At 41.0% G+C, this 21,603-nt stretch overlaps 1 protein-coding gene across 4 annotated transcripts in view; it reads right to left on the bottom strand.

The window, feature by feature from the left end:
• cacna2d2a (calcium channel, voltage-dependent, alpha 2/delta subunit 2a) overlaps window positions 1-21,603 on the bottom strand; it is a 148,385-nt gene that overhangs the window by 52,120 nt on the left and 74,662 nt on the right. For 3 of the 4 annotated variants that reach the window (XM_044216018.1, XM_044216027.1, XM_044216042.1), the window contains one exon: window positions 4,426-4,470. The exons of the other annotated variant lie outside the window; for it this stretch is intronic. In XM_044216018.1, coding sequence (XP_044071953.1) covers window positions 4,426-4,470 — 45 coding nt within the window. The remainder of the gene's footprint in view (window positions 1-4,425; window positions 4,471-21,603) is intronic. 4 annotated transcript variants of the gene reach the window in all.

The raw sequence follows: 21,603 nt of genomic DNA, 5'->3' as shown, positions 1-21,603 counted from the left end.
CAACACCCATCTGTGGCTTTGGTACATATAGTACATTGTCTCTCTTTCTGACTCACCCATGAAGTCACACAGCATTTGGATGTTGAATGTTAAGCACGAAAATAGCAATTATTCCGCCTTTTGTCTGCCTTCAGATTTAGGTGGTTCTATACTCTCCCTCTCATCAGAGAACAGCAGGTATCAGAGCAGAGACTCATTACTACCCGAGATGACTATCACAGACACGAGGTGCCATACAAATTAACCCCAACAATAACTAGCAACCAACACCACTTGTTGTTTAGTCTCCCACCCACTCGAATGATAGCATATTTCATAACAGTCCGTCTCTTCTCTCTCGCTTGTGATTTTTTAAACATAAAAAACAGTGCTAATGCTGCATATTTCTTATACGTTTTGACACTTTTACAACTTCTCAGTCTGGCCATTGTACATGGTGAGAAAGCCTGACACACACATTGCATTAGGGAAGTGTCAGATATCAAAGAAGGCCAGAAGATAAATAAGCAAACCTGACATTTAAGCTTTTTATCTTGATAAGTTATCAATGGAGTACAATCTGTGCCTGTTCCCACAGGAGGAAGTTATTGTGGGATGTGAAGTAAAATGGCAGGAAGATATAACCCCACTCCCTGGCTCAGTTTATTAGCTTATTCTTGATCTGATTTCAGTGCGTATCCTTAGAGCTCTCACTAAAACCCTGTTAGATGTATCCTTAGAAAACAGCACAGTGAACAGGTCACATTTACAGATCAACATTCAGAAATGAAAATGTAGAAGGTCTCTCTTAAACAAACGCAATCTAATTAATGTGTTTATCCACCAAGCTCTTTGATACACTGCCATACAGAAGTAGCCCTCAGCACAGTCTGGCTTCTATCATTCTTCCTTTATTAGTCATCCTTCATTAGCCTTCATTCATTGAATATTTGTAAAACAAAACTCATATCGCTGATTATTTCTCATGCATTCTGACTGCAGAAGAGCAAAATTTGAATTCAAAGTAAATCTTTGAGCGCAGCAAATTTGCAACTGCAATACACACTTCTCATTTTAATAAAGCAGCATGGGTTAATTGGATCTGACATGATAAAAACTGTTTGTTTTTTGGAGAAATTAAATCAAAACCCCATGTCCACGGCAGAAATTGATTGATGGGCCAACTTTAATTGACTATTAAAATGCAATTACAAGCTGTTGTTGGGACAAACAGGGGAATAGTTGAGCTGAAGTCCCATTGAAAGTCAACATGAGGAACAATGCAGTGTTATGACAAAAGACCAGTTCATGAGAAATGTCTAATTTCTATAACTCTTATAACATCATAGTACAAGAAATTACCAGAAAGAAATACATTAGCACAGATAAATGTGTACTGAGTGCACAGGCCTTACGTTCAACAAATAAATTATTACATGAATGCCAATAATCAAACACTTGATTCAAAATTATTACACATGGTTTGGCCTCATCAAATTAAATGTTTAATAAAAGCAGTTTAACAAAGCAGTTCAGCAAGTATAACAATGGCAGAAATTTAGAAAGAATTAATTTCATCAAAATGTGCAGTCGTCAATACCAGTTGAAGAGAGTGAACATTAGCACTACTTTTTCAAAAAACAAAAACAAAGTGATACAGCTGTAGCATATTTCTATATTTTCTATATTAAGTTGGAGGTGTTTCATTGTCCCACAAAGTTCCCGTTAATCACCAGCCAGCTCATCTGGATGAGTGAGAAGTTGTGAGGCAAGAATTTGCTGATATTTTAGTTTTATTGGAAAGTGTCCTTATATAAGGCAGGTTAAGATTATGATTTCTTTTAATTAGTTTTAGTCTATGGCCCTGTTGACAAAAGCCTGTACACCTTTGGGACCTAACCTGAGGCTGCAATCTGGCACCCACAAGGCTAAAGAGGTTCATAGCTCTCCTCCATTAATACTCCTTGTTCTTTAAAAAAAATCTAAATACTTTCTATTCTGTGACTAGCAGTTAACCAATGTAAAGTTGTTAGAGCAGTGGTAATATAATCTTTTCCTCTTATTCCAATCCAATATGGATTTTTAAAAATTAGATGTCTTACTTTGTACAAGTTGTAGAAAAGAGGGAAGGACTAAAAAGCATGCTTGTAGCTTGCAGCATTCTGAGCAAGAGAAAGTATAAAAATGTATGGCTGTTTCCAGGTCATATCTGCTTTTAGCGTCATAATAAAATAACACAACTTTGATTGTAATTATATGAAAGTACAACAATGTACTGTTGACTACAAATGCTGGCCATTAAAACTAACAGCGGTGCCTATTTTTCATAATGCTGTGGCAGATAAACAGATCTTTGGTCAAATAAATTAAGTCATTAAACAAGTGACACCCTCAACTTGGGATTAATGCTGGTTTAGTACAGATTTATTGACACAGTAAACTGTGAAGATGGAAATTTTGAAAGGGCTTCAGATTTTTTCATTAATAATAAACCTGATTAGGTTAGGGATGCTGGGTTTTCAACAGCACTAACTGTGAGGGTGAGGTGTTTGTTTATCACTCTGTCTGACACTAATTCTGTCAATGTCGGGCAGGGAGGTTTTTCTTTTTTTCTTTCTTCAGAAGAGCCCAATCATAATTAACCAAGGCAGCGTCTAATTAGGAGCTGAATAAATCCAAGCAGGAAAGACTGATTGGTTCATTTTCTTCAACCATCCACCACCTGTTTTGCTCAATTCATTACCCAATTTGTTAATTGTATCTCCCCCGTTCTCAAGGTTTAATTAAAGGCTGAAGAGGCCAAAGATGACATTTTGAAGATTCTTTCATTCCCGCCTTCAGCCAACCAGGGGTAACCTGAAACATGTCACTTATGACCCTGTATGTGTTTGGGTGTGGGTGAAAGACAGCAGGAAAGAGTGACATAGAGGAAAACAGCCCTTTAAAAATCAAAAACAAAGATTATTTCAGAAAAAATAACACTATAATTGGTAAGCAGTGTGGGGGATCTTGTCTGTTTTTGCAGAAATACATGTATTTTAACCAACGGCCAATAAGACTTGAAAGTCATAATACTGTTCAGGACAGGACAGTCCCGAAAGGAAGGCATTAAAAGTACATTCAAATCTGTGTGTGTAATTAATACAAAGAACCCAAAGGAGGCTGGTAGGTAGTTGAATAAGAGATATAAATAAACACTGGAATGAACATCAGACATTCTTTAGCACATGGGCAGTTTGGACCTAAAATGAATCATGACATTGCAGTTTTATATCAAGGGTATAGTGACAAGAGGAGAAATTAACAGGTATAGAGTACAGGATAAAGAACAGAGGAAACATGGCTTGGATAAGAGAGCCCACCAATCACTTACCTTTCTTAAAACTGAATTCTTATCATATCTCCCTAATAGTACAGGATTTTCACTCCAGTGGTAGAGCCTTAATTGAAAGGGGTAATCGTGGGAGGAATCAAGATCCAGAAAGCGGAGTACTGGTGGGCGACTGGTGGGACTGACCTCTGCCTGACCTCTGCCGCTGTCTTTGGGTGGTGTGGGGTTGGTGAAGTGGGGGTCAGGAGTGTGTCACTGGCTTGGCCTTTGTGTGCCATGTTAATGATGACTGATGTTCTCCAATTAGATGTGCTGACAGGCCCTAAAGCGCTGTGTCATTAATCACAGGAGTGGTGTGCACAAAGAGACAATCACAGCATGATTTATTTCTCCTCCGCCTCCCTCTCTCAGTCTCTTCCCCTCTCTATCTCACTCTCTTGCCATCTTTTTGTGCTTTTGTGATCTAGGGGGGATTCTTGCACTCCTCCTTGAAACTTAATCAATCAGCGGGCACAGGCTCCGAGTGTGACCTATCCTAAGGAGGGATTGCAGGCTGCAGCTGGAGTGGTGGTATGGTGAGACCAAACAGCAGTGACTTGCAGGGCTTTTCTGGAAGAATCTGCGTTACCCAGCCTGCAGGTGTTTCTTTGAATGTCATTCATTTTGTGAATGACACACATGATAGAAATGGTGTCCTGGTGTATGAAAGTGAGATATGACTCGTGTTTTGGTGTGAGGTGTCTTGACGGGCACGGAGGTGTAACAGCCCCTGCAGTTCAGGTCAACACAGTTAGGGTCCGTGGGGAGGGAGAAAACTCTGGATATTATACTGGGGGAGGACAGCTGAAGTCACTGTCACATGCACGTTGGCCTGCCCTTGCTCTGTCACACCAACTCACCATAAAGCAGTGTCACCTCACTAACACACACAGACAGCCCAGGGGCCTGTGACCGGAGGCGGGGGGGTCATCAACACCGAGGAGGCCAAGGGAGGGCTGGAGTGGGGTGGGGTGGGGTTGCAGGAAAGGGTGGAAGGGTAGGGAAATGGAGTGGGTAGGATTTGGGGTTTAAGGCAGGCAGACGGGGGAGGGAGGAGCAGTCCGTACTGTACTCACATAGTCTGAATCCGCTTTGGAATCGTAGTATGAAATGGAATTCTCCTGTGCAGAAAAGAAAAGTGAAAAGACAGGTGATGAGAGAAGATATAGCAGTGTCTATATCAGTCCCGACTCCTTGTGGTGGTCAGCTAGAGAGAGTCATGGTTATATTCTGTCACACTGTTTAGCATGAGAATATAATCAGCATCACAGAACACAGGAGGAGTAGTGTGATGTGGAATGACAGCCATGAGAAGGCGAGCAGATAGCTGTAGAGATATCGAAGGATGTAATGCATCTGGGCAATGCTTTTTGTTAATAAGATGCAATGTATGTGAAACATGTTCGAACTTGTGTTTAAAACACTGTAGGAACATTGTCATGTGTTGTGGAAAAGTCTTTGTGGCGCTGTGGTATGAGCTCAGATGTGACATGGAGTAAAGAGGTTTGCAGTGAGAGAAGAATTAACTCAAAATATTCCTCTCTCTGGGAGTCTTATCAACCTCAGCTGGTTGTGTTTTCAGTCTAGGCAAACAGCTCTCACAGGAGGAAATAAACAGAAAAAGGAAAGAGGAAAAGAATGTAAATGTATGCAGTTGTGTTTTGCTATTTTGCTCTAATTACTGACTAAAGTTACCAGTCACCAGCTGAAGCCCTAGATTCAGATTTGCCTCTAACCACCAAGCTCCCAGCCTTTACCCCAAGCAAAGACCCCATACCAGGGCTGCTAGCCTCCCTGCTGTCCTCTTATCCTTTGAACTGGCATCCTTATCTCCCATAGAGGCAGGCGTGAGGGCGGGCAGGGGCTGCATGAAGCGAGCAGAAGTCGTGGGGCCTGCCTCATTACCATGAGGAGGCTGGCTGAGGATGTGCTCTCAAGGGCACCACAGTGACTGACTCGCCCTCACTGGAGGAGCTGTGGTCATGCTCCGATGAGGGAGGACGGCTGACAGAGAAAGAGTACAGTCTACTGTACAGGTACAGTGAGTCTTACAAGCGACTTACTCAGGCTGAATTATTTTCTCTTAATTTCAGTTTGTCTCTTGCTCTCTTTCACCATTTTGCTCTTCACTGTTTTCATCTCTCTCCTGCTGTCTCACACACACACACTCTCTGCATTTGTTTAACTCGTACAGAAACACACACACCTATATGCACAAGTAGTTTCTTTCTCTGTCAGCCCCCATTTTTCTCTCAGTTCCCTTTGGCGTGAGAGCCTCTCTCTGCACACCACGACCGGGGTCTTGGCTGGCCTCCAGTGCTAATCAGAGATTCAGTCATCAGCTCAGCTCAGTCCCTTATAACTCACCAAAGAAACACAGTATGATCAAAACTCACACTGACACCAAACACGGGCGGACCAGCCTGGACGCAGCTTGCGTCTTTGGGTAATGAGCGTGGACAAGACAGAGGAGGAGCAGAGTCTGCCCCCTGACACTTCTCCTTAACTTACCAGCACTCCCTCTGCCTCCCCAGCTCTGTCAGAGAGATCAGGAGTGAGGACGGAAGGAAAGGAGCTGAGAGGAGGGATCAGAGCAGATCGTTCAGGGAGTACATTGGGTTAAGTTGGAGGGTTAGGATGGAGGCTGAGGTGGGGTGATATGAAGGGATGAATTGAGAGGAGAGAGATGGGTGGTGGTGGGTGCAGTGGGGAAAGAGCTGCCAGGGCTAAAAATAGCCCGTGCCTCTGCAGAGAGAGAAGAGAAAGAGAGCGAGAGAGAGACTGTGGCAGAGCAACAGTGTTGTTGTGTCTGCCAGCAGGATTGATCTGGAGCCCAGTCCTGCTTAGACTGGTTCCTCGCTTCTAAAGAGTTTACTCTCACTACTGCGGCATTACAACTCATTATTCAGGACTGCTTCCTGTAAATAAACGCTTGGTTCCTCGCACCCGAGGGACACTATCCAGCAGCTTTACTCAAACAAATAATACACTCAAAAAAACATACCACACATTACTGAAGAGAGAGCTTAGTAAGAGGTCCAACACTGTAGCTCTCTTTCTTACACTTTATCATTGCACTGTTACTTTGTAACTATAACCGATTACTGCTCTATATTGCAAATAATATAGCATACAGATGGGTCTTTTGGAAGAATCGTGTTCATCCCTCCAGTAGAGTTCCACAAACTAATAGATTATATGCAAAGAAGCATTGAAGCTGTTCTGTTGGCTAGTAGTCTCCAATGCCTTTCTAAGTAAATTTATGTTGGTTTTTCCTTTTATTTGTCACCCATCTGTCATTGGTATCATGTCTGTTTGCACAGCTGGACAGCGATATTTACCTTACTGTTTACCCTGTACATATCACTTACTCATGCTAAACCTGCACCATGTACATATAGGAATCACCACTTATAGCAAATCCTAGCATTAGTAAAAGTATTAGTTGCACATAATGCCACCTTGTACAACTGTCTTTAATTAAATTACCTACCTACCATCCTATGCCTCCTATTTAACATTTGCAAGCAGTATATAAACATTCAATAAATGGGTTATAACATGTAGTAGTAACTAGATATTAGGACATTTTGAAGTGTTTATTTAAGGTCCAGTGTGTAACATTTAGGAGGAGCTGTTGGTATTGGAAAGTATGTTTTCATGTGTGTTTTCAGTGTATAATCACCTGAAAATAAGAATCGTTGTATTTTCATTACCTTAGAATAAGCCGTTTTTATCTACAGAGGGAGCCAGTCCCCTTCCACGGAGGCCACCATGTTTCTACAGTTGTCCAAAACCGAGCAGCAACCTCTGAAAAGTGAAGCCAAGTGCCTTAAACCTGCATTCTTTCTAATGACCAGCAGGGGGCGACTTCACTGGTTGCAAAAATAAATCCAATTGTAAAGAAGTCTATGAGAAAATGACCCTACTTCTCACTTGATTTATTACCTCAGTAAACGGTTTCCTAATGAGTTTATGGTCTCAATTGCTAGTTTCAAGTCATATCAAATTGTACTGTACCTGAACTTATTTGTATAAAAGTTGTTGTCCTTTGCATTTTGATGAAAATAAAACCTCTAAACATAATTACATGAGCACTTAGAGTTACACTGATCCCACTCATGAATGCAACAACCTCTGCCTGAAACCACACACTGACACATCACACACAGACATGGACAGAAGAGGTGGCTCCATGTGGACAAGTCCTAGGCCACAATGACCCTCTGAGCAGCCCCCTGGGTAGCATGGCCATCTGCTGCGGCTGGTCACAGGTCTCTATGGACTCAGGTTCTGGGTTAAACACACATCTGATACAACACGAAGCCAGCAATTATCCCACACTTGTCTCTTTCCAAGCCCTGTGCACATACAGACGGGGGACAAATTAAAGGAAAAACCTGAATAAAAGAGGGGAGAAACATACAGCAGCTTACGTGCACCAGGGCTCATTTAATGGTTTGGTGAGTATGAAAATTTTGTGAATAAAATGTTACGGCATTTACAGTAACCAGATCTCAACCCAATTTCACACCTATGGAAGATTGATACAGAGCAAGTGCACGCACAAGGCCGAGTGTACACACTCAAACACCAGATGCACGCAAAGAAACACACAAAGTCTGAAAAGTCCCACTGACACAAAGTGCTATCAGTAAATTAAATCTATCATGCTGAGTGGGCCAACAAATTCCAAACAGGAGACAAACACTGAGGTCAGGTGATGATCTCCAGCCATTCCCTTACATCAATCTTTCTCTGCTCATCTCCTACCCCTCCTTCACTCTCCTCACCCTTATCTCGATCTGCTTCCACTCTCCTCCCCCTCCACCCTGCCCTGTCTTATCTTCATCTTTCCGAATCTCTCTATCCTCAATACCAGTCTCCTCTCCCCAATTTCAGATTTCAGCAAAAGCAGCGGCGCATAGGTTAGATGTCTACTGTTGCTATAGAAACCGCCCCTCTGCTCTAGATTACAATATGACTGTCTCCTTGCCAGGGCTACAATGTCTGCTCGTTTTTATGTCTGACCAGATACATGCTTGCCTATCTTTTGTTTGTCTGTACGCCTGTCAGTCTGTCTGACTATGGGGTTGTTCTTCTGCCAGCGTGTTTTCTTGTCACTGGTACGTGCGTGTTATTTTAATGTCATCTATTGCTTGTAGTTACACATTTAAACTTCAAAATCTCCTTTCAACTGAAGGTTGAAGTCTATAAAAGACCCACATTTCTTGATATGTGAAGAGAACCTTGACCGATATCCACTATCCACTAAAGCACAGGGTAACAATGCGTGATTGAAAAATGGCTGGTACATAAAGGCTGTCATATGTAGGGGTACATGTAATGACTGAGTGTGGTCGCTGGGACTAAATCTGTTGAATTTGAATTTGTGAGCTCTCTCAATGGGCTGGCTGAGACACGTTGACATTTGAGTTTGAGACATGCGCTCCATCATGGGTGGGGACAGATTACAGTCATATTCATATCTCCTCTGGACACCTGCTAATGATTTTATAATTACAGAACACACTCGGTGCCTCTGCCATGCCCTCGGGTGTGCACATAGGCACGCAGAAACGCACGCGCACACACACACACACACTGCACCTCTCTCCTGGCCCCGATCGTCTAGCAATCATTCGTAGCACGAGTTTCCCTAATGAAAGCTGACATTATATCAAACACAATAAAGGATTTCATTTACTGCTCTTCATTAACCCACGCACATCAGCCCATAAGGTACACACCGACACACACACAACCACGCTCACACACACACACACACACACCCTTGTACTTTTATCTTTTTGAGGACCGTCATTATAATGCATTCCCTAGCCCCTTACCCTAACCTTAACCATCACAACTAAATGCCTAACCCTAACCTTCTTAACCTTCAAACAGCCCTTTGAAGTTGTGAGGACCCGCCAAAATGTCCTCACTTTCCAAAAATGTCCTCACTCTGTAGGTAAAAAACGTGTTTCAGTCCTCACTATGTAGCAAGTACAAATACATACACACACAGAGCTCACTTAGTGTGAAAATGCAACCAGAATAAAGAAGGAAAAGCTAAACAATTTGATTTGGCTGCAGAGAAGAACTTGTGTTAAGTTTGAAGCAAACCGGTTATGGAGGTATACATTCTAACTCCTTTTCTTATATCCTCCACTCCAATTTCCCCTCTTGTCTCTACATATCTCTTCCTCTGTCTTTCTATTTCCACAGCATCCTTATATCCCATCTCTATATGTCAAATGGTATAAAACTCAAGACATTCGAACTAGATAAACACTCGGCCATATTAGCTGCTGAGACCTCTCCATCAAGGCTCAGCACATACTCGTACACTTTGACTCTGTTGCACACGTGATACACAGGCGTATTATAATTTACGTATGTTAAGTGAGAAATGACTGACATCCAATTTCATCTGGAAAATGAAATGTAAAAGAAATATATACACAAGGGCATTCATACTAAAAAGGACAGACATCAAAATGAAATCACAATACGCCATAGGTTCAGCTCAGTTCCTTTAGCTTATATGGCCCCAGGTTTGTACAAGTGTGAAAAAGTGAGCTCATGAAATATTCTTTTCAAACAGAGGCAAATTAATCATAGACATGTAGAAATTTGTTAGAGATCTAAAAGCCTGTTAACCACTTTGATCTTGAATTGCAGGGGTTGCCTGTGAATAAAATATGAATTCTTGTTCTTTGGTGGAGCCTTTCTGATTCAGGGAATGTTAAAAATCCTATCCTATGCTGGGTGCAAGCATATTGCTTATTCACAGGAATGCAAAAAAATACAGTATATGGACAAAAGTGTTACTTGTACTTAAATTGTACTTATAATTAAATGGGGGATCTAGCAGCTAGCAGGACCAAGTAGCAGAAATTGAGTTGAAATACAGCCGTTTACTGTTTTGCTCTCCAAAAAGCTGTCCAATGTACACAATGTTGCCTGTTTATTAGGTACACCTAGCTAAAACTAATGTAGTCTAATACAATAGCCCTGCAATAAGCCCTTTCTCCTTAAAGGTCATAATGTTAAGTTTTTTTTAAACTGTTATAGAGAGGTGTTGGTTGATTCATTCAATGTTATGGTCATGGTGGAGGCTCTAGTTTGTGGTGCTGTTGAGTTGTACAGCATTATACTGAGATGTGAGAGTCTACCCTAGTTGATATTAATGGTGAGGACAAAATATTAGAAAACCCTCTCAGTATGATGCAATACAATTCAACAGCACCACAAACTACAGCACTCAAACATGTTCAACAAACACTGAACATTATAGCCGTAATGAAGGCAACTGTGTATATAGCAAACACTTGATCTACTAAAGACCTGAATTTTGTCATTAAAACTACTGCATCTGCTATTTATTTTCATGATCTTCATCATCATTGTTCAGTATTCAAACTCATCTGGTTATAATGATGAACTAAAACAAGAATAAGAACAATAAAGCATTAAAACATGAAAAGTCGCATACAAAGGGAAAAATAAACCAACTCTCCAGAATTACATGTAGCTGTTAAAACTTTTTTAATAAATAAAATGTTATTTTCCTTTTTATAATAATATAATCTTTAAACATATATGTTGTGGCAGCTTCTTTCCCCTTTAGTGTTTTTTTCTATATTTAAAAGTTTATTTGCCAAGCACTTCTGTCCTGGAAGAAGCTATTTGGTGCCCTGTCACATCACTTTACAAATACATGCAGACATGTTGTTTGAGGTGTCTGGTCTGAAAAATATGGCTGTTGTCTTAACCACTGAAGGTCACCAAAATGCCTCCTTATAATGTCAAGTCAATAAAGAGTCAAACAGCAAACTGGAAATTAAACAGTTGGCCTGGAAGAAAGAGAGAGTAAGAGAGGGAGAGCGCTACTGATCTATAGTGAAACTCAGATAAAGGAGTGCATGACGGAGGCCTTGGGCGCGGCTGCCTCCTTCTCTCTCGCTCATTGGCATGCTCTGCATCTCCAGGCTTTTAAGCGATTAGGGAGCTGCTGAGACCATGGCGTCCAAGCATAGCTGCATGCAGATGTTCATTTGTATGCCAATAAACAAATGTGCCCCCAGATTAAAGCTCCAATACACAGTGCAAATTCAGCAAAGTGAATGACATTCTCCATGCACATCTCATCAATGTCTTGCTGCTCTTCAGACAGAGCACCATGCCTCCTCGAACTGCACACTAACTTCAAAGACTCTCACGAAGATGGGCAGCAACCCAAGAGATAGAAGGAGTGAGGGAGAAAAATTGAGGAAGAGAGGTCTTGATTACTGCAAAATTCAAAATACATAATTTAAGAAATATTAAGGTTACAAATGCCTTGGCTATATTTCATGCCCCCAATTTCACCCATGAATCTGAAATTTCTGCTCTTGAAATCTCTCTTTGTAAACATCCTGCAGGTCACAGGATCCTATTTTTTTCTTCTTTTCCTCTCTCTCTCTCTCTCTCTCTCCCAATCTCTGCTGTGCTGTCTCTCTCTTTCAGAACCTGACACTTCCCCTTGGTAAAAGCAGTTAAATCAGTCTGAATATTCCAATCCTGCGATAAGGACAGAAGGCTTTGTCCTGCTGCACTCTGGGTAATGCTGCTCTCCATTGTTGGCTGACAGGGCTCCATTGAGGAGCAGGTTTTAACGCTGATAGCATCACCACACTGCATGGACACAGTGCCAGATAAAAAGCCTATCCAACATGACACACGCATGCCAACACCTCCCAAACAAGCTCCCAATCTGATCATCAGAGGAGAAACAGGAAAGAGGTGCCGTAACACCAAATAAGACAAATAAGATAAACATACCATGGCAATATTAACGCTATCATTGGATTCCAGAGGGATTTGATAAAGCAAATGCAATTATCCACATCTAACATTTTTACACCATCTGTAGCTGAGGTGACCAATCACAAATAATCTGGTACTCAGTTTGAACCCCCCTATCCAATCACACTGCAGCTTGGTATGACACTGGAGCTCCACTTATCTTAGTGAAATGTTTCCAGGTTCCATTTTTCCTGGAGGGTTGAATACAGCTTCTCATTTCACTGATGTTTTTCAGCCATTTTACCATTGCTAGTCCATAGAGTCCTGAAAAGTCACCACCCCCTCTTAACTGGCTGACTGAGAGTGGCCAATCAACAATCAGCGCCGACCAAAAGAGACCTGTTATTTTCAACCCCGTAATCATTTCCATCAGATGTCTTGCTGTCCCTCACAATGATTTGAACATTCAAATGACAAAGGGAAGCAGGCTTTAAGATATCTGCAGACAGGCACCAAGGACAGCAGGGACAAAATACACCGAGCAAACACTAAAACCCGAGAAGACATCTCTTCTCTGCTACAGCATAACCAGCCTATCACCACTCACAAAATGACAACCTGGCCGCTCAGACACATCACTTTCCTGGAACACCTTGGTAGACTGGAACTCAAGGAAGCCTCAGAGATAAAATATGTAGTTTTTTTTTTTCTTCAGACATCCCTTTTATTTGGGACTAGATAAGATAATATAGGATAAGGCAATTTCTTTGGTGATTAATCATTTAGTCAATAACATTTATGACAATACTGAAAAATGCCCATCACCAGAGGCCAAGATGACATCTTCAATTGGTGATAGAAATGATAGAAACCAGCAAACTTCTGGTATTTTTCCATCTGAAATTACAACTATTACTACAATTATCTCAATTACCACAATGGGTCCGTTCAAGCTGGGGACCACTGTTATTGTTGTTGTCATGTCATTTCCCATCTCTCTCTCTCCCCTCATTCCCTCAGTCATATCTACTGTCAACTCTAATAAAAGGTATCAAATGGCCCAAAAAAAACTGATGTCAATTAATTTTCTGTCAATAAACAAATCGAATTATCACCTAATGATGTAAGCTCTGGGTAAATACATGTCAACGTTTAAATTAAAGAAGAGAAAATATTGAAATACAGAAAACTATGCCGAGTGCCTCCCAGAGGAAAATTTTACTGCTCACAATAATCTTTTCTTTGTCTCATCAGAAATAAATCATCTACTTATTTGGAGATTACTGAATTCTGACCTGTTCCTCCTAAAAAATAAATAAATAAATAAATGGTTTGGGGCAATAATGACCGGGGACTTCTTCTTTTTTTTTACCTCAACTGCAGAAGGTAACAGGCCTGTATTTAAAGCAGGCCTGTAATAAATGTGTGCTTTTATGTCTAATTCCCTATGTTAAGTATGTATAACTGGTCATACTGAGGCAGGCAACGTGGAATGATAGACAGGAAACAGTTCTCAGCGACATCAGCCCATTACTGGCATACGTTACAGGGGACGAGACATTAAAACTGTAACATTTGTTACAGTTGAGACTTGAATTTGATCACTGAGACACATTTCTGATATTGTGCTTGCCATAGTCCATTTTTACTTCTCTTTTTTAATGACCCTGTTCTGACCAGAAGGGCCTTTAAAATAACATTCCATGGGTGTTGGCCATGTGTTGAAATGGGAAAATCAAGGTCTACAGCGTGGCTTGCTAGATTTCTCTGACTATTGATTCCCATCTCCTGTGAGGCAGGGGGATCGCTCAGTGGGATTTAGACATGGTGGCCACTCTCTCAACCCTCCCTCCTGGCTAGCACGTAGCATCATAGTTGGCCAAACTCCTACTGACTGAAGGCTTACTGACACACCTGAACTTTTCTCCTTCTGTTTATTCTCATTTTTATCTTGGCATTTCTCATTACCTGTTCCTGTACTTCAGTGCTTCTTCGATTCTGAGTCATTTTAGACTTTGCCAATGTCCCCCTACTCGAGTGTAGAACAGTGTGAGTTTTCAAGGTCTCTCTTGAAGCAGCAGAGATACGTTAGGGGTGAGATGTGGGGGGAAAAGCCACAGAAGAGGTGGTAGAGAGAGAAAAGAGTTGGAAAGCAGGGCGGGGGAAAAAAAGGAGAACATTTCTACCTTGGAGAGCACCACTTAAACAAATTACAGTGGCCTGCAATCAAGAAGCTGAAATTACCAAACTGTTGGGTCACTACAGAAACCAAAAGCCTGATCAAAGCTGTGAGCAGAGCAGCAATTGATAGAAAGTGAGGGGAGGCACCAGGAGAGGAGACGACAGAAGGACAGAAGAGAGGAAGAGGGAGAAGCTGCAATTTAAAATGGGAGTTTAAAGTGAAGTCTGTATTGAATACTCATTGATCAATTGATCAAATGTGGCTTGATCCACACAGATACACTCCAAGCTTTCTCTCTTCTGGTGTGTGTTAGCATCCATTACAAATGCTAAAGCTTGGTCCAGTTTCTACTGAGGCACCCACACCATCAGATACATTTGATAGGGAGGAGACTCTGCTAAATTGTATACTGTGTAGGAATTTCTCTCCAAATAGCCCCTCCTCATTTCTTTCCCTTCCAGTGGTGAGCAGATGGAAGTCCGTTCCATGGCTCAGGATTCAGTGATAACACTGTTTATGAGTTCCATTACGTGCTCGGCAGGCTGCAAGCACTCTGTTTCAGTGCAGCCATAAGCAAGTATAAAAAAACTGCTCACAATGAAAATAGATGCAGTTTATTTGTGATTACACAATGTGGCTATGCTTATCAGTGTTTGAAATAAGCACTGTGCATTTTAAAAGGGCTCATATATATTCCAACCTCCCACTCTCAGGCCTCCGCTATGGAGATCCTTTTGAGTTTTGGTTTTTGTGGTGCTGACACAAGACGGTTGGCAAAATCAATTTTATTTCTACCTCTGCTTTAGAAGGTCTGCATCTAACTTTCAAAATGAGAGACAGATATGCAGCTCAGGAAGTATAGGACGGGCAAAATGAACACAACATGATGGTCAGTGTATAAAAAAACTAAACCAATATAACACCACCAGCTTGCTAATTTTTGCTCTATCCATATTCTCCTATTGGTTCAGCTCAACTAATACAGTAGGGGAAAGGAAAAATGTCACAATTCAGCAGGAAAAGATTTTGCTAACAAATTCTAAAATGCATTTGCTTGGACAAATGGTCCATTGCTGCCTGTTTTATTTAATCCAGTGAGAGATGAAAACAGGGGTTTGGCAACATTTCCAAAAGACAAACAAGAGGAGGAATAACATCAAAAATGAACATGTTGAGAGTAGAGCGAGATGAAACAAAGCCAGAGTGAGGAGTCCCTTCATTTCTGTCTATTTCACCAGAATCTGAATTTGAATCTGTCAAAGGTAGCCCCTCATAAGACTAATGTATTCTGTGGCTAATGGAGCTGGTAGCTTCGAGGGTTGGGCTGAGAGTCGCCACAATGATTCTCACTCATTACCTCTGAAGGGCCAATTATCTCAAATAGAGGCATTATGAAAGGAGCCGAACTTGGTCAAGTGAACAAACCCTTGCAACTCCAGCTAGTGCCCCCTAGCACTTAAGGTCGTGTTACACCTCTGAGGGGAGCTATTGTGACTTTCGGGCAGTAAATGTGGCTGAAATACTGGCTAAATGTGGCTACCATTGATCCCCACTAAAATATGAGAACATTTACAGTCTCTAATTGAGAATTGGCAAAAGATGATTGAGAACAGCAAAGGCTATGTACTGTATGAATATTATTTGTAGTTGTTACAAAGTTACAGATGAACATACGTGTGTGAAGACCAAGAAAGAGGTCACACAATACCACTGTGTTATGTATGAGAGTGGGTGGCTAAGTGGAGATGGAGAAAGAGGCAGAGGGAGAAGAAGAGATTGTGTTGTCCTATGATGAAAGGCTTGATTGATTAGAGAGTGATGATTGCAGTAAATGGCCTGGAAGATGGCTCCATCTCTGTTTCCCGGTTTCTCCGTCTCTTTTACCTTCTTCCCTCACTCACTTGCTTTCTCACTTACACCTCTCTCTCCCTCTGTGCCTCTCTTTGTCACCCCCTCTCCCTGGTTTCATCATGGCAACCCATCAACAGAGTGCCTCTCTCTCCCCTAATGGCACAGCTATTAGCACTAATGCATTTCAAACGTACAGCAGCTGCCACATCACAATCTGATGGAAAGTACATGTCTTCTTCCAATCTCCACAATCTCTGTCCTTTCTTTCATCCAATCTTGTGTCTCTGTTCCAATGTGTTGCACTTTGTGTCAACCCTCCTTCAGCTAAGCGACAGTGGTCATTATCTGTAGCCAGTATATGATTGGAGATGAGTTGTTTAACAACTGATTGATGATAATGTCACTGATAATATATTGTTGATCATATCATTAGTTTGAAAATGATGCTGACCGTAGACAGTTTTCCATTTTGTAAAATTAGCAGCATAGTTTGGCTTGCCAACTTACACAAAAACTAGTTGATGCTATTTTTATATCTCTGTGCAGGTGGGAGGCATTGTATGTTGAAGGGTGAGATTTTTATTATTTATTTCTTTTAGCCACCTGGGGGCAGCTGAAACAAGTTGTGAACTCAACACTGACACATTATCATCTATGTTTATGTGGCTAACATTAGCAAACAGTTGCCTGTTCACACATTCATTGGATACAGAGCAATATTAGCATTCATTTAGAGTTGTGTTTCTGGCCACCTGATGAATGTAAGTCCAAAATTCACTCTCCTTTTTGCTTTGAGTTTGGTCTCCACCAACTCCTGAGAGAAATATCTGTCTCTTTAGCTGCTAAATGCTCTACTATGTTCACCAGCTAATCACTTACTTTGTCTGTGTGCAGTTTGGTGCTGAACAGGTAGTGTTAAGTGGGTGTTCTAAAAACTGCTGCCTGCTATGACGGTATGCAAGCAGTGAGAGTACTGAAAAACAGTAGTTGTGGGTAGAAAATCAAAACAATTACATAGAGGTGAATGAGACTGCAGAGTCAGGTGATAATTCACTGTGGGTTCATCACTACTAGCAACCCCTTTCACATACAAGTAGTCATGTAATCCATTGTTTTTATAAAAATATTGATTATAGGTGCTTTTCAAAAGATGGATGCTTATTCAAACCAAACTAGACTTTGTAAACTCACCTAATGCTGAAGTCAGTAATTTCACTAATAAAACTGTATACTGTAATTGTATACTGTACATGCTCCCACAGAGGGAGGAGTATTTCTGATGATTATGTAATCGTTAGGATATTGTTTGTACTGTCCTTGTGAAAAGATTTATTAACTGTAGGCTAACCATTACAAAGTATTAAACCCTCAGCATTAGTAATTGTCACTGAACCCACACACACGCTGAGCTAAACTAGGCCACGCTCAGTATTTATCATACATTCAAACTGCATGCAGAGACACAAAAGAAGCATTTGAGAGTTTTTTAGGACAGGTTAGGACAGAAAATTGTAAAATTCCTCAACTGTCACTTTCAAAAAGTACATGGCAACCCACTTTAACATAGAGAATCCAGAAGATATCTACAAATGCATTTCTGAGTCACAATTACATTGTGATCACTCGGGACAATAATTCAAGATATCTCCAAATATATTACAGATTAAAATTACAGATGTCACCAAGTCGTTTTATCATATAACAGCTTGACAACACATTGGAGATATCCACAATTCATATGTGACTGTTAAAAACATTTATTTCAGATATATCAAATTACATTTTAGCTAAAAATACAAATTTGTCACAACATACTAAATCACAAACAGCTTGCCATACACAATGACCTGGTTCCAGCTGGCAATATCACTGGTGGCATACGGTGCACAAACCTAATCTGGTGTTATTTTCTCCACATTCTCTCTACCACCAAACTGTTTCCTGAAAAACCTAGAATATTTAACAAGCCTCACTGTGAATATGCATCGACATTAATGATTAACATAATGAAATAAAAGTGATATCCACAAAAATGAATAACGTCATCTAACTTATCTTAAAATTTAGTTGTCAAGATTGTGCCAGAGAAGCAGAATTTAGATTTCAGTACTTAACTAGCCTCTGTGTAGGTTTTATTCAGTGTATAAGGGAAGTGACATTTTTGCAAGGACAGTATTTTATTTCTTATATTAGACATGACTCTCAACTGTATGGTTTTAGCAGGGTTGCCTTGTCCAAGTGGATAAGTAATCAGTCCCTAAGGTCTTGGTTGAGTAAGAATTTTTCTGTTGAATTTTAGTCATTTTTATGGTATTTTTAATAATAATACCAATAATAATAAAGTATAAATAAAAATAAATGACTAATATTCATTACTTGAAAATGATTTTACCACATTTCTGGTATCTCAGTAATATCCTCTAACAAGCCATAGATTTTAAGAGATCAGTCTGCATGAGTGCATTCAATCTTTAGAGGGACAATAACACAATAATTTAATAGATTTTCAGCGGCAATCAACTAATCGCTTAGTCGAAGAAATCTTATGATTATTAGTCAACTAAGACTTTCTTTAGCTGTGATTTTTTTTCATTTCTTTTGGCTGGCTGACTGGGTTAATGCAATTCTATTATTGTGCTTAAAATATCTACATGTTAAATTCTTACATTTAGGCCAAGCTGCCCCATAGACCTTCTTACTGAAGATGTTGCTTAAGAAGTCGCTAACATTAGTATTCAGTGGTGTTCTGGGAGAAAAACTACTAAAAGCAATAAACCATTTTGACCTGGCAAACACCCAGGAAATCATATCACCCAGAGAAATGCACTTTGGCCTTCTCTACAGAAAAGCAACATTTAAAAGTGGGGTATGTGATTCTAATCCAATACACTTCTTTTTGTCAAATTCAGCAAATATCTCCTCACTGTCCGCTAGCTGTCCGTTCAGTGTGTGCGCTGAAAAAAAATCTGTTGTTTGCACAGCCCTGGCTCTGTAAATGGGAAATAAACAAAGTGGCTCGGACTGAGCCACACAACACTATTCCAGCCATGATTTGTGTGTCAGGTAACATTAAATGACTTGCCCATAGACATTCAGCTTACTTTCTAGTTTGCCAAGATATGCTGCTGTTGTGATTTTAGCTGTAGTAGCAGGAGAGTTGTAAGCATCGCTGTCTGGAGCTGGTTTGCTGGCTCTGGGAATCCGTCTCGTCCTCTCTGGCTGTTAGCTTCGCAGCAGCAACTGTAGCAACAGTTTGCTAACCCACAACCTAGCTAAGCTAATTCACAAACTAGCTAACGTTAGTTACATTACTTGCTGTGTCGTTGTTCACTCTATAACATGTCATGGTATTGGAATTCTCCAGAATTGCATACCCCACCTTTAAATCTCTTCCTAAACATTGTATATACACACATTCAGCTACCGGGTCAAAGATGTAGGATTGTTTCATAACCTGATTCTGAAATAGAACAATTAGAAATGAGTGATATGTTGATGCTAACCGGTAGTCCTCTGCTTTTTGGCTGCCAATTTTTAGTTTACAAAACAAAGAAGAGTTTTGATATTTGGCTCTGAAGTTGCTGGTTGTCCCTTGTCCCTATGAGAATTGCAAAGTAGCACTGAAATGACTGTGTCGTCTTGGGATGACTCTATTGCCAACACAATAGTTGAGTGTCACAGAGGGATGGGCACCTGACCTTGAGAAATCAGCAGCAATCCAACACTTTAATGTCTATTTCACACACCATTTCATTCCAATGGATTTAAAACCTTGAACGACCAACACAACTGTTGTTACGATCAACACTTTGACATCCGAAATGTCCAGCAGTCAGGATGGTCAGAAAACTGTCTCTGCAGTTAGACCAGGAAAACGCTTGAATGTGTGTGTGTGAGAAAGAGAAAGAGAGAGAAAGAGTCAGGTCTTCCCATTGCTACGGTAACAGCTGTGATGGCAGCCGCTATGAGGAACAGGCGTGTCATTGAGTTTTCTATGATGTCACCAGTTTGGCGAGGCCAGCAGATGGGCTGGGCCAGGTACAGAACCTGCCGTTAATAAACACATACAAATAAATACCCGCTTGCAGACAAACACAAACAACCACGTTATGCTTTTCCAACCCACACTGGAGCACACACAGATACACACAAACACACACACTCACAAATTCTATCAAAATGCACCGTCTCTCATGCATAAACACCTTTTCTTTTCATTTGACAGACTGCTCCACCCGCTAGTTTAAGATGCGACGCATTTCGCCTAATATGCCCAAAGAGCATGCAGCCCTAATCTAATTAGAGTGTCAGTCAGCAGAGTGTTCACCCAAAGAGAAATTAGGAAAGCACAAAATCTACAAACAGGAAAAATCTTCTTGCAGACATATCTATCCCCCCCATAAAACCTCTTTGTGAGATTTTTTTAATGGTTTCACAGTCGCCCCTGCTGAGATTCATTACCTGGACTGATTATGAAGGCAAATGAAATCAGCTCTAATACATTATTAATAGAGGAGCACCATTAGGATTCATTTGCAGTATTTGCAACAATATGATATATTCCAACTGTTTTCATGCCTGATTAAAGACACATACAGATAACAAAAAATGTGTATGAATGTGATGGAGGCGCAGAGGGTAACGGTGGGTATGAGACTCGTCACTGGACAGAAAGAGAGATAGAAAATGAGAAAGAGCAGAAACAGAGGGAGAGAGGAGTTTTGGCAGGGGTAGGATGGATTAAAGAGAGTGCTGGCTTTTCCACTTGAGGAGGTATTGATGCCATATTGGATGCAGCTACTTATGAACAGGTGTGCTGTGTGTGGTCACTGTGACCCAGGCTCCACTTTCTGCATGGCTACACATCCGATTGAGGTGCGTCGGAGCCGGGCAGGGAGAGGCAGGCATCAGTACCCCTCAGGCCTAAGATGAAGGGACAGCCGCACTGCAGCTCCCTCCCTCGGACCAGCAGGGAGGGGTGCAGCCCAGCCACCCCAAGACTACAGCTTCAGAGTGTAAGCAACCATGAATAAAAATGGACTTTGCAGGGAAGTAGGGCTCATAATTATTCGTTTTAAATCAGTTAAAGCCTTTTCTCAAATATCCCCCAGGAGGCACTGGGTTAAAAATCCATTTGTGGGAAGTGTACCATGACAGCGAGCTCGTCTCCCTGGAGACAGAGGATATGACAGTAGGGAATGTGCATGTGTTTCTGTCGGGTGAGGCTGTATATATATGTGTCTATGTGTGTGTGTATCAGTATGCACGCATGTTTGTGGGGCATTTGAGTGTTTGCAAATTTGAGAGTCAGTGGAGCATGCAGGCTCACAAACACACACAGACAAACACACAAACCAGAGTAATACCACTTCTCCTTTTTTGGGGGGGATTTCAAGAGCGTATCTCTAGTGTTTTAAAGGTCAGCTGCAAG

The sequence above is a fragment of the Siniperca chuatsi genome, linkage group LG2 (assembly GCF_020085105.1).
Source record: "Siniperca chuatsi isolate FFG_IHB_CAS linkage group LG2, ASM2008510v1, whole genome shotgun sequence".
Taxonomy (NCBI): domain Eukaryota; kingdom Metazoa; phylum Chordata; class Actinopteri; order Centrarchiformes; family Sinipercidae; genus Siniperca; species Siniperca chuatsi.
The sequence above is the reverse complement of the archived record's forward strand: the minus strand, read 5'-3'. Positions and strand labels throughout refer to the sequence as shown.